Raw genomic sequence first — 13,265 nt, forward strand, 5'->3', positions numbered from 1 at the left:
TGAGCCTAGTTGGCACAGCGAATAAAATACAAAGAGAGCTTCCCCCGTGCGTAAAGAAGCAAATGCCGCTGTTCACAACACAGGTGCTGAGATGTGACAGCGCATCACTAACTGTGTATCAGGGCAAACCAAAGAAAAGTGTCTGCATCTTGAGCACTGTCCACACAGCTGTGACAATCACGAGTGGGCAAAAGGCTAAACAAGACACGGTGACCTACTACAACAGCACCAAGTTCGGTGCTGTTGTAGTAGGTCACCTACTACTCGCCATTTGATGTGCTGGATCAAATGGCGAGAAAATACTCCGTCAAAGCACCCATGCGCAGATGACCAGTGGTTGTTTTTTACAAAATCCTCGACCTGGCTGCAATAAATGCTTCAGTGCTGTACAGAAAATGCATTGACGTATCACAATGGCACGGAGAAATTTCATCATGCGTCTCGCAAGTGAACTGCCTGCTGATCACATGAGCGCTAAATCCCGACAAGTCATGGTGCGAAGAGAAGGCAGTGCCAAGTCCGCAAAAACTACAAAAAATGGACAATTGCAATAAATGTGACAAGTTGTGTGGAAGTTGCACAGGGAAAGTAGAAGTCACATGTGTTGACTGTGAGTAGGTGATGCACAAGTGTCTAAGTGCCCTAAGGTTTCTACCTTTTTTCCCTTTTATAAGGTTTTTTTTTCCCTGGTAGTTTTTCCTTACCCTGGTCGAAGGTCTAAGGACAAAGGATGTTACCAAGCCTGTGAAGCCCCGTGACACAAACTGTGTTTGTAATTGTGGGCTAAATAGATCAAATCTGATTTGATTTGATTTGATTTGATTTGATATACACCTATCAATACAGAAGATAAAGTGGCAAACATACTATATACTGTATATATTATGCTGGTTCTCAGTGCAGCAAGGGCTGTGACAACCACTCTTCAAAAAAACAGATCTATCCTTTCAACCTTCATTTGCTCATGTATGTGTGATGCTTGTTGTGAATCATGAGCTGGAATATTTTTTTGTGCATATGTGTTTTCTTTAATATATTCTGACAAAGTCAGACTAGCCTCCACTCTTCATTCTGCTAGTTGTCTTTCACAAATCCCCCAAATACTGGATACAAGCGCTCTACCTCTAGGGCGTCTTTGCCAGATGAAGGGATAAGTTATTCTGCTGAATCGTGGGACACAAAGTGTAAGAAAGTAATGTAGGCAATGTAAGAGTGTGTAGCCTGTTTCTCTACCTTGGTTTGTGTCAAACATGTTAACGTTCTTGGTGAACTTGGAGCTATGGTGTCCTCCCCCTTGACGCAATCCTCCTAGCAGCCAGAGCCTCCCAGCTGCGTCCCATATCACACCACCATATGAACGCTTGCAAGGCATCATGGGCAGTGTAGTCCAAGAACGTGTCTCTGAATCGTACATTTCAAAGGCCTTCACTGGTCTTTTACACTGACGGCCACCTGAAAGATAAACATGCAGCTGTTCAGCAAATACTGTACTAAGAAACAAACACATTTCACAAAGTCAAACTACTGAGTTACATACATGGCCATACTGATCTGCCAGTACCTGCCACATAGAGTTTGTTGCCTTGCAGGTGTGTGTTAGCATCATAGCGTGGTGTCGGCATTGGAGGAAGCAATGAGAGGCAGCAAGCAGGTGTGGGCGTACTTATTTTTACCGGGTTTGAGGCCTGTACTCACCTGGTGGTGAGTTGGCTCCAATTACAGGGGAGGATGCCAGTCATTCCTGGCGGGCCTAACTGTATTGTGAGGGTCTACTGGGAACGTCTGGCAGAGTCACCTGTGAGAAAGAGCTTCATTTCGTAACTCCGGCAGATCACGTCCCGGTTGAGGCAGGAGACATTGAGTCCGAACGGACCATGGGTCATGCCTCCATTGTTGAGGCGACTAACCAGAGCTGTGGCCATAAGGTGTATGGACCTAAATGTATTGTGAGGGGCTATTATGTTACATGGCGGTAACCCCCAAAACCATTGGAAGACACCAACAAGCCTTCCAACGAGGACGCTGGGTCTGGGGACTCAGAGGTCGGAGGGCTGCACTTTGTCAATTATAAATGCATTAGAATTCAGTTTATAGTTTAGTCTGAGACACATTTGTGCATCAAAACAATCCCAGAAAAAGAAAAGCAAGTAACCAGACCCCACAGGTGGAAACTTTTTTAAAATCAGGTGCTAAAAATATGCTCGGCCACAGAGCTGGACGAGAAGTTAGCTCAGGCTGAGGCAAGAGAGCATGACAGATGCAGCAGCAGAATAAAAATCCAGAGACCATGTCTGGCACTTCAGGATGACGCCTCCAGCATAAGAATGGAGGTGGGCGAAAGTGCTAAAACAAAAGAAAATAAAGCTTGTCCTTGCAGTGCAGCAGGTAAAATAGTTGCACGGAAACAATCTGGATGTTATTAAGGTTTGAAGATATAAATGTTTCATCTTTTTCCCATAACACAGCCTTTATTTTAAAGTCAACCATGATACATCTAAATTACACAAAAGTGGAAAAAGTAGGTTATTGTAATTTTGAGGAACGTAAAAGCTCACCAAAGTTTATCATTTAATGCAAAATAACGGTTGAACAAATTCTGTGACTGATAATCCAAATTGAAAAATTACAATATTGTTTTAATTTGTCCCTATCGATCACTTTGACAGACAATTTGTCTCTGTTTTGGCTGCTGGGGATTAGTTTGGGAATAAGATGGCAACGGCTCGAAGGATCGAAGATTGGTCAGGGAGATGGAGAGAGTAGCATGATAAAACCTACATGTAGCCAATAAGTCTGTGTACACATCTATCTGTGTTTCCAGCAGACACTGACAAATGCACCGTTGCACTGAAAGCAAACTCATCCATCGCTGACGAGGTGCTCCCAGAAAAGACTGTTTATTTGTTCTTTGTGGAAGGCTAGATACAATTTTATTAAATTTTTTTGCAGTTGGAAACTATAACCACGAAAGTACAGTTTTATTTTTTGTAGTATTGAGCTTTAATATTGTAAATGACAACCTACAGGAAACAGATTGAAACTACAATTATTACATTGCGACTGCAAGTCAATTTAGAGTTTGCTACAGAATAAAAAAAAAAAAAAAACCTTCCTCTCGTGGATGAAAATCCTGTTGGCTGGTAAGAAAGCATACGTGTAATGACCATTGTTGTATTCCCTAGGACTGTCATATGCTCAAATCAATGTATTTACATATTTCTTTGACAACTTATTAATTACCAATATTGATAATTGTTACCCTATTGTCAGTGCTGCTAGAGTTTGAGTATTAAGAAACATACAGCACTCAGTAGCGTAAGATGGAATAAACATATTCTGACTGGAAATATCACTGACAACAGGAGGAAGCACCACCAGCTTTTTACTTAAATATAATAATGTAGTTCAAACATAGAAGTGACCATCAAGGCAAACTGGCCAAACTTGATTATAAATAATACAAGTCTTGACCTCAGTCCCCCACAAAATAGCGATAAAGTCTACGGATCATGGCCAAAATTGAATCACTTGTTCTTGACTTTTTCGAGCTATCTTGTCAGACAAACAGACAGACAAAAAAGCGCCCGCGAAAAACATACCTCCTGGTGGAGGTCAATAACCTGTGAAAAGAGATCACAAATACGCACTCATATATGTCCCTCCACCAAAGCAGAGGGTTACTATTGGTGTGTTTCCACTGGCTTGACTCACCTTGGCACGGCACAGTAAAGTTGCGTTTCCACTAGCATAGTACCTGGTACTTTTATAGTACCTTCTCTGGCGAGGTTCCAAGCAAGCTCAGACAATATTATGCTGACATTGCCAGACTGCCGGCCGCCGATTGGTCAGAGTGCCGTCACAGGAAGAAACATCCGACACAAGAATCAACCTGAACAATGCCAAACTGTAGATCAGTTAAAAAGACTTAACAGTCCTAAAACAGTGTGAGAAATACCCATTAATAATCGGGGGGTCCCATTTAACGTGAACATTGATGTTAGCTGATTTAATGTAGCTTACCGGAGCATATTGCGTTGAATTGTTTAGAGAGAGAGTATTATTGCCTACACGCAAAAACACACCCACCCACCCATGTGTTAGGTTACCACACCAAGGCTGTGTCATTTCGATTATGCATTATTTGATTTGATAACACAAAATTATTATTATTTTAATTTTGAACTCTTTTTTTTATCCGATTACTTGATTAATCAACTTTTTTTTTAGGATCTCTGAACAGACTCACTATTCACATGAAGACTGACAAAATTGAGCAAATAAATGTTAAGGACCAGTAAAAACTTCAAATACCTACAGAAATGGGCAGAGTCATTATTTAGTGGCGTTGAGTTGGTGCTCACTTGTTTAACTTAGTATTTCCAATATGCAATTTCGTTTTTTTTTTTTTATTATTATTATTGTTTAACTTTTTTTATTGACTTTTCATTAAACATGTCAATGCACAATCAGTGTGCTAATACAAACACAACGACCAATGATTAGGTCAACATCAGTTGTAATTTCTGTTGCTAAAGAACATGTCACTCAAGCTAGGTTTATGGTCACCATAGTGTGCCAGGCGCGCAACAAAAACAACTTCATATCCTGTGTCAGACCAGGCGCTTCAGCTCCAAAAGGTGGGCGTGTACCTCTGAATTTTGTTAACTTTGATGGCTGTGGCATGCGCCAACTTCATTTTAATGAAGGGAAAACTGGCTGAGCAGGTCCGCTTGTTCAAGCATTTTTATGACTCTTCTGTCCGAGAGCACCTAGACAGTCAAATGGACATTAAATTCATGGAAGGAGATCGCTACCACATTACAAAAAGACGATGGTTTTTGGCGTAAGACGTGGAAAAACATGAGGGAAGACAAGCCCATGGAAAGATAGGTGACCCAGGGGGAAAAGTCCTTCCGGTGATTCTGCTGGAGCAGGGATGGCTGTCCTAATGCATGAAACACAGAGATACCGACAGCAATTTTGAGACCAATGTAAGCGATATCCTAAAATTCAATGGCGGAAAGTGGTTGTTTAGTACTGTTGCAAGGCAGCGGACGTTTATCCTTTGCCTTATGCTTATTCACTGAATATTTTGGTTGTACGCTCCCTGCCGTTGAGGCAAATACTGCAACAAATAATGAGTTGAGCATAAACGGCACCCTCCATGCATGCTTGTAGGCCGTGCGCCGTCTGCGATGCCCTCCGCCACAGTATCTCGCGCAAGCATAAACAAAGCTTAAGAAGGCGGGAGGTGACATCTCTAAAGGACAAGTCTAGGTCCATATTCCAGCCGCTTGCAGCCATCTTGCTATTGTCACCTCCCTTTGCAAGAAAATCTGTTATGCTTCCACCTTGCAGGAGAACATTTTAGTGGAACCCCACAGATCCAGAGAGACAGTGGAGGTTAATCACTGCTATGAAAAATGAAACACACAGTGAGCAGAAGAAGACGAAGCGATGGGAACAAAGGTAAGCTACAGATTTAAATCATGGACTCAGACTAGATTTAACAAGAGCTAGTCTGCACAGCAACGTCAACAAAGAAATTATTTACATTCCACTGCTACAATATACAATGCTACAATTAGCCATCCAGTGACAACAAAAACAATCTCAACACTGTGTGCTGTTTAAAATCGTGTGATGCAAAACAAGGCACAAGGAGGCCTCACCTGGGGCTAGATTAAATGTTTCAATTACAAATTTGCAGATCTGTTTTGGGTATTTAAACAGTTATGTGCAGTAGATTTAAGGAAACCTTATAGTAAAATGTGGACGTGACACCCTTAGTCAAGGCTGCAAAGCCAGAGCTTCCCCACAGTAGCTACTGGCCTACGATAGCTTTACACATAGCTTTATGGCCAAAAGTGATGTACACTGGTGTAGCAGCTGTTGGTTTCTCTGGGGCCCGTTTAAGAAAGCAGGTTCAACTTAACTCTGAGTCAATTACCCTGGCAACATACTCCGTGAACCTAACCTGCTGCTGGCAGGTTTTCTTCAACTAATCCTGTGTTTGTCCTGCTCTTAATTTGAGCATATAGCAGCCTGTAGACTGAAGGCAGTGGCAGACATTATGGTCTGTCCTTTTCTTGAAGAGCCAATTGATGTTGAGGTGAAGAACTCCCTTAGCAAAGGGTAGTTAACCTCCGCCAAGTAGGTATTATGTCTTCGCCTGAGTTTGTTTGTCTGTCTGTCTGTCTGCCTGTCTGTCTGTTAGCAACATAACTCAAAAAGTCACAGACGGATTTGGATGAATCAGGAAAATCTGGCAATGTCCGCAATGACCAGGGACAAGTGATTCAATTTTGGGCGTGATCCATAGACGCTATCACTGGTTACAACACTGGCTGTCTGACCCAGGTGTGCCGGCAAGGCCTATTTTGTAGGCACTGAGCTGCCTTGGCGGAGATCTGCGCTCTCCGAGTGCTTTCTAGTTCAAGTGTACTACCGGTATACTTATTTTATATACTTATAAATAGTATAGTGAAGTAAACTTGGGTTATACTGAAAAGTATAAACAAAGGTCTAAGACTAAGTACATTAATACTAACACTTACACTTAATACTTTTAATACTAAAGCTTATACTTTAGTATACTTTTTACTTCTTTCTGCCACAATGTACTAATACTTAGTACTTGATCCAAGTACAGAATAAGGTCAAGACATTGACTCGTGCTTACATTTAATTTAGCAGAATACACATTTTTCAGACACACATTTGCTTTGAGGTATTACCCCAGTTATAAACGTACATGTTCAAGATCATATTGAGCTGGAGTTTAGCAAGTCACTGAAAAGAAGTCATAAAAGTAGCCTTTTTGCTTTTATTGAGTTACCTTTTTTCACATCTTGGAGAGACTATTATGTTTAAAAGTTGTTGTAGTAGTTTTCTTTGAACTACATTTTTACAGTTCATCTTTAGTGGCTGTCAGGTCCGTTTGCTGCCTTATTGGGTTGCATCTGTACTCACAAACACATATGGAATATTGATGAATAAGTGGAATAATCAAAACGAAACATGTATTTTTTTCTGCAACTAATACTCAAGCAATTTTTTTTATCAGTGTTCCATTGATGAGGGCTTTTTATATCCTCATGCACAAGCTTCACTCAGAGTTACTTTGACTCAGAGTTGATTGAACTAAGTGTTTTCACCATTCCTGTGAAACACAGTAGTGGATCGTAATGTTTTGGGGATGTGTGAGCTACAGAGGCACAGGAAATTTGGTCAGAATTGATGGGAAGATGAATGCAGTAAGTTATCAGAAAATACTGGAGGAACATTTGCACTCATCAGCCCAGAAACTACGCATGGGACGCACTTGGACATTCCTACATGACAATGATCCAAAACACAAGGACAAGTCGAACTGTCATTGGCTACAGCAGAACAAAGTTAAGGTTTTGGAGTGACCATCTCAGTCTCCTGACCTCAATATCATTGAGCCACTCTGGAGAGACCTCAAACATGCAGTTCATGCAAGACAGCAAGACAATTTACAGCAACTGGGGTATGTAAACTTTTGATCAGGGTCATTTGGATAGTTTGTGTTGTAATTATGATTTAAAAAGAGAGAACACAGTCATGGCTAAATGGCTTCAGCCAACCACTAACCATGAGTGAATGAAACGTTTTTGTGTTATCATTCTTATTTTCTGAAAAGTGGCCAAGAAATCGTAAATTCTGCCAGGGTATGTAAACTTATGAGCATAACTGTACATACTACCTGCACACACACTAACCCAAACCCACAGACATGAATATACTTACCTCTACATATTAGGGTTGGGAATCTTCATCATCGAAGCGATACGATACGCATCTCGTTACACTGCCAACAGTTCGATACATTAACGATTCATGAAATTTACCAGCGATACGATACGATTCTCCCACCTATTACGATACAGTGCGATACGTTACGATTTAATTTGAACACAATCTGCAGAAGAAATGATACTATCGAATACATAGTAGTTCTCAAGTTATGGCACTTAAAGCATTAAAGCTGGCTGTGACTTTTATTGTGAAACATGGGAAATACAACAGAGATCAGAGAGAGCTTGAATGTTCTGAGACACACTGCTTTGAAGCAGAGACAATGGACTGTGCACAGATATCCAAGTATAACCTTTAAAGGTCACATAGAGTGGTCCTGTTGCACATATATGTGAGTTATGGAGGTCTACTTACATATATTAAGTTGTTTTTATGGTCAAAATCCTCCTAGTTGTGGTAAACGAGCCGATTGAAATCTGTCCTTTTCGAAGCGCTTGTCAGTCGCGATATTTCAGCCATAAATCTCGCCCGAGAAGACAGAGTGTGTTGTGATTGGCCAGCCAGCGTAGAGCCTTCCCACCTGTGTTGTGATTGGCCAGGTATCTGGAAGTGACGTAATCTATCACGTCAGCTCTCAGAAGCACAGCTCCCTCTCTGGAGCGGTGGATGCATTGCTACTCATTATCAAAACATTGTTTTAACAGTGTTTAAAAATAGCTTCGTCACGACTCCCCGCCGCAGTCCCTTTATGACTTTAAACCGGAGTCAGACCCAGAGTCAGAAGACACTGTTGCTCGTGAAACACCTCCACAACGGACGTTATTCTTCTTCTGCGGTTCAATGTACGCAACCGGATGTGCCCGGACTACCGCCCGGAGCAGGACGATCGGTTGTTCAGGAGAACCGCTGCTTACGTAACTAGTACGGGATTTTCAGTGATCTCGTTGAGCCCCGAGATTACAATAAAACACAACGTTCTCAGCAATGGCTGAACTGTTTGTTTCGAACCGTCAGGCTTCATAAACAAGGTAATGACACAGATACACACCAAAAAAAACAGCGATAATAGGAACTTCCGGTCTAGTTCCGCTTTAACAAAAATCGGAAAAGATAACTGTTATGCATGAGCCGAAATGTGTTATACCGTTTGCTACCAGTAGATGGCACTAAGCAACTAGTGCATACGTTCTTGTTTACAATAAAAGAAGCACTGAAGAAGTGAGTAAATGTGCGTAGCTCTGTGTGTAAAAGTGTTTACATATTGACGTAAATAGGAGCAAAATAACAACAACTCTGTCTCAACGGGGATTGGGAAACATTCAAGTCATGTCACCACTTCAGGTGAGGAGTTTAGTTTGTTGTGCTGCCGGTGTATTTTACAGCGACACGGCACAATTTACATATCGCATTTGATTTATCCAGCTCTCCACCACGCTCGGAAAAGCCGAAAGTCACGCAACTAGCGAGTCACTTCAGGTTCTTCCTCCATGTCTCTACCATCTCTGACCTGACTCGCCGCCTCGGGCTGCGGAGACAACTCAAACCAGAAATAGACCAGTTTTTATAGTTTATATTATAGCAGATGTTTTAGATACGATACATCTCGAGTTCATTCAGATTTTGAACTGATGCAGACGTTTACCATTTATGCAACCGCATCGTATATGTTCATATCGAAATACCGATGCAAATCGGTGAATCTTCACAACCCTACTACATATGTATGCTATCTATAAATATCATTGAATAGAACATGATGTTTATTATAAAGACATTCAGACTGCAGAGACCAAACAGCCACAATCAACTAAATCTATCTCATTCATGTGATACTGCAGCCAAAGTACGTCTCTAAATTGACTCGTGTGTAATTTATATATGTAGCTATAGGTATGCTGCGTGTTAATGTTAGTGAGAATGTATGTCTGTGTGTAAGTATGTGTGTGCATGTAAGTCTGCCACTTGGTGCACCGATTAGTGAGACTGCTGCCCTGACGTTGATCGGGGCAGCAGGCCCAAGCAGCACAGAAGAACAGAACCCCCAATGACCTCTGCAGACAGAACAGACCTGAGGGCCAACCATCCGGTGGACAACCACAATCCTGCCCCTAGAGCAGAACAGCAAAGGACCACCAAGGGAGTTCCTGCAGCAAAAGGCACCAGCACTAGATGGCCAGGTACTGCACCCACAGACCACGGCCCCCAGGGAGAGAGCAAGGACCCAACCAGATAGCCCTATGGCACCCAAGATGCTACATGCTGCCCCGGCAATGAAAGGGGTGGCAAGATGCACATGCACGCTCCTGCACACACACACACACACACACCTCTCACACGAGCCACACATACACGCTCATGCGCACACATGTGCGTGCACACATTCATTCAGTCACTCTGATCAGTGTTCATGCCTTTTCACTAATTTGACCAAGTATTTTTGAACAAATATGAGATTTATCTGAAACAACTATTTCATTTTAATAAGCTGTGCCTTTTGGTCTCATTATTGCCAGATTAGCACACTACACCACACTGTTATGACACTGGAGGTCTGTATTCTACAGTATGTTACAGTACTAACATACTTGTGTGAACATACCTTTCCTCCCTCCTCGGAGGAGGACGGAAGCAGCAGCAGCAGCACCATGAGGAAAGCTACTGGCTGTGAGATAATGTGCAAAGTGGAAAAGTGGGAAAAGGAGAAAAAGGCAAGTTAGAGAAAATGGTGAAAACTAAAGCCGGCACCAGGTTGGATAATAGCGCCAAAGCTGACTCAATGTTGGACGCTATGAACAAAGGCCGAAGATGGAACCTCTCTAGGAGGTGATAGCGGAAATCAAACAGCTCAAGGAAGAGAATGCGAAAAAAGACCAGCTGCTGAGGGAGCTGGGGAACAGAGTGGAGGAGCTGGAACAGCAGGGAAGACTCAAAGAGGTGATTGTGACTGGCCTCAAGATTAAGCATCAGACCTACGCAAGGGCGGCTGTGGAAAACGGGTCATCGGCACCTGATGAATCGGAAACAAGTCTGTGGAGAAGCAGATGTCTGAGTTCCTGATCGGCAAAGAAATCGAGGTGGATTTCAACAATGTGTCACCTCTTACCCCAGAGGAAAGAGCCTGGAGAAAAGTAAGAACTACATTAAAATCCTTTACCATGTCAGTCACAGTGGAATAATCAAGATGAGGAGATTAAAAGATCAGTAAAACAGAGTGTATTCAAAAAGAAGTATGTAGATATGACTATTAATCGCTACAGAATGACCTAAGAGAGTGGATAAAGGTCAGAGACAGAAATCAGTAGACACTGTGCGCTGGCACTCCTCCACCAGTGCAGCATATTTGGCCCTCTTCCTCTCGTTGGCCTCCTCAATGCGTTCCTCCCAGGGGACAGTGAGCTCCAGGAGAACAATCTGCTTAGATGTTGCTGAGGTGAGGACCAAATCCGGCCTGAGAGTTGTTGTGGCAGCATTTTCGGGGAACTTTAGTTGCTTCCCCAGGTCAACTCTGAGCTCCCAATCTTGTGCTCTTTACTGGGCGATGGCGCTTGCATTTGATGGTGGCCCCCACTATGGCCCTCAAGACCTGGTCATGACGCCAGCAGTAGTGCCTGTCACCCAGGGCTTTTGGACAGCAGCTCAGAATGTGCTCCAGGGTCCCTCTCCTCTGGCACAGAGTACAGTCTGGTGAGTCCACCTTCCCCCAGCAGAACAAGCTGGATGGGCTTGGTAGAACATCATAGACAGCCTGAAGTTGTAAGAACCTAATTCGATGGGGCTTGGCCTTCCACAGCTCAGTCCATGAGACTTTACGCTCTAAGGCTCACTCCCATCTCATCCAGGCTCCCTGCTGCCACATTCCAACATCTCCTGTCCTTCCTCTTTGGTTTGTCATAGCAAGGTATTGCTACCAAGGCATGCTCTGCCCCGAGTCACTGCTCCCATCAGTGTTCTGTGCCATAGCCAGGATTCCGACCTGTCCGGACTTCGATCCCAGCCTGAGAGACCTTGTGATCAGAGGACTCAGTATTGCAGCCCCTCCCTTGTGCGGTTCATCATGAACTCCTTGTTCAGGCTGCTGATAGGGAGCATCAGGATGTAAGAATAGAATACAGTATTATTTTGGTACACAGCTAATAATCTCTGGGTTTCGAGTTGCAATTATAATGTTATAATTCTTACCTTTCACAATAATGGACACACCCATGAGGGCCTCACGCAGTGCACTCCTCCTCCTCCACCTCCCTTCATCGATGTTGTATAGCTCCACCACCTTCACAGGGCTCTGGTCTTCACCCACTCCTCCCACTACCAGGATCTGCTTTCCAAGAACTGCCACAGCAGCCCCAGCACGAGGGGTGGGCATCGGGGCCAAACTTATCCAGCGGTCCTCCTGCAGGAAGAATTCACTGTAGTGTTTGATATTGATCACTTCTACCAGCACTTGAAAAAATTAAACAACAGACACAGTGTCCTGGTTGGATTTAACTGCTACCTCAGGAGAATAGAGCTCCACGCTGGGGCATGGCCTTCCAGCAGCGTCACAGCCTCCTAGCATGTACATCTGCCCCCCCACCTCCAACAGAGTATGGTAGACGCGGCCGCTAGGCAGTCGTGCCAGATTCTGCCAGTAAAACTCATGGGCTGAGGGCACTGCCATGGCCTCAGCAGAGAGAGAGAGAGAGAGACTTGCAGGAGAGTGGAGGGACCAGAGGAGGTTTTGGAAGGGGATCGATCAGGGAATCTGGAAGAATGTGGAGTCAGGAACCCCAGAGTAGCATGTTAAACAGTCAGAATCCAAATCAGTTAAAGACCAAGCTGAACTTTCCTTCCCTGGGTATTGTTTGCTGCCACAAGCTGAGCCCTGGAGAAGACAGAGAATCAAAATTAATTTTACTTCTTCACTTCAAGAAATGTGGATGGGAATGTATATAAAGACTAGGAAAGCTCTATATAAATACAAACCATTTACCGAAAAGCGCACAGTGTTTGACAGTTTAGCTCAAAGCTTGTCTCTCGTGTCCCCTCCACCTCAGGTATGTCATAGTTGTTGTGTTGTTGAGTCAGATGAGTTTGAATACCTGAGGTCAACCATCCAAAGCAATGGACAGTGAACAAAAGAAGTGAAGTAGAAAGTGAAGGCCGGTAGGAGTGGGAAGAGACGAGTGCCATGTGAATGAAACACATGACAAACTAACATGCTTCTTGTGCAGTTACAGTTCAGCCAGCTCTCTGTTTAACATTAACTCACTCTACCTGTGTTCACTAAACAACCTCCTCTTTGCTCCTGTCAGATAAGCAGCTAAAGGGTGTGTTCACACCAGCCTGGTTTAGAGTGGGTAAATAGAACCCTGGTGTGTTCATCCCCTTTTTACCCCAAACGATTTGTTTGGGTCAGTGTGAACATAGTCAAAAACCTTTAATGTTAACCTCATTCTGGTCTGCTTGAAAGAGGTGGTCTTGGACCACTTACAAGTGAACTCTGG

The 13,265-nt window shown here is 43.3% G+C and overlaps 1 protein-coding gene across 1 annotated transcript in view; it reads right to left on the bottom strand.

Moving 5' to 3' along the window:
- The window catches only part of klhdc8a (kelch domain containing 8A), a gene marked incomplete at its 3' end in the record, with an annotated part of 48,202 nt that extends 35,757 nt beyond the window's left edge, over positions 1–12,445 (bottom strand). The window contains exons 1-4 of the mRNA XM_083887137.1: positions 12,275–12,445; positions 11,909–12,172; positions 1,562–1,685; positions 1,234–1,452 (exon numbers count right to left, since the gene is read on the bottom strand). Coding sequence (XP_083743263.1) covers positions 1,234–1,452; positions 1,562–1,685; positions 11,909–12,172; positions 12,275–12,439 — 772 coding nt within the window. The 5' untranslated portion in view covers positions 12,440–12,445. The remainder of the gene's footprint in view (positions 1–1,233; positions 1,453–1,561; positions 1,686–11,908; positions 12,173–12,274) is intronic.
- Between the last annotated feature and the right edge of the window lie 820 nt (positions 12,446–13,265).

This window comes from Microchirus variegatus (genome assembly GCF_963457635.1).
Source record: "Microchirus variegatus genome assembly, chromosome: 3".
NCBI lineage: Eukaryota > Metazoa > Chordata > Actinopteri > Pleuronectiformes > Soleidae > Microchirus > Microchirus variegatus.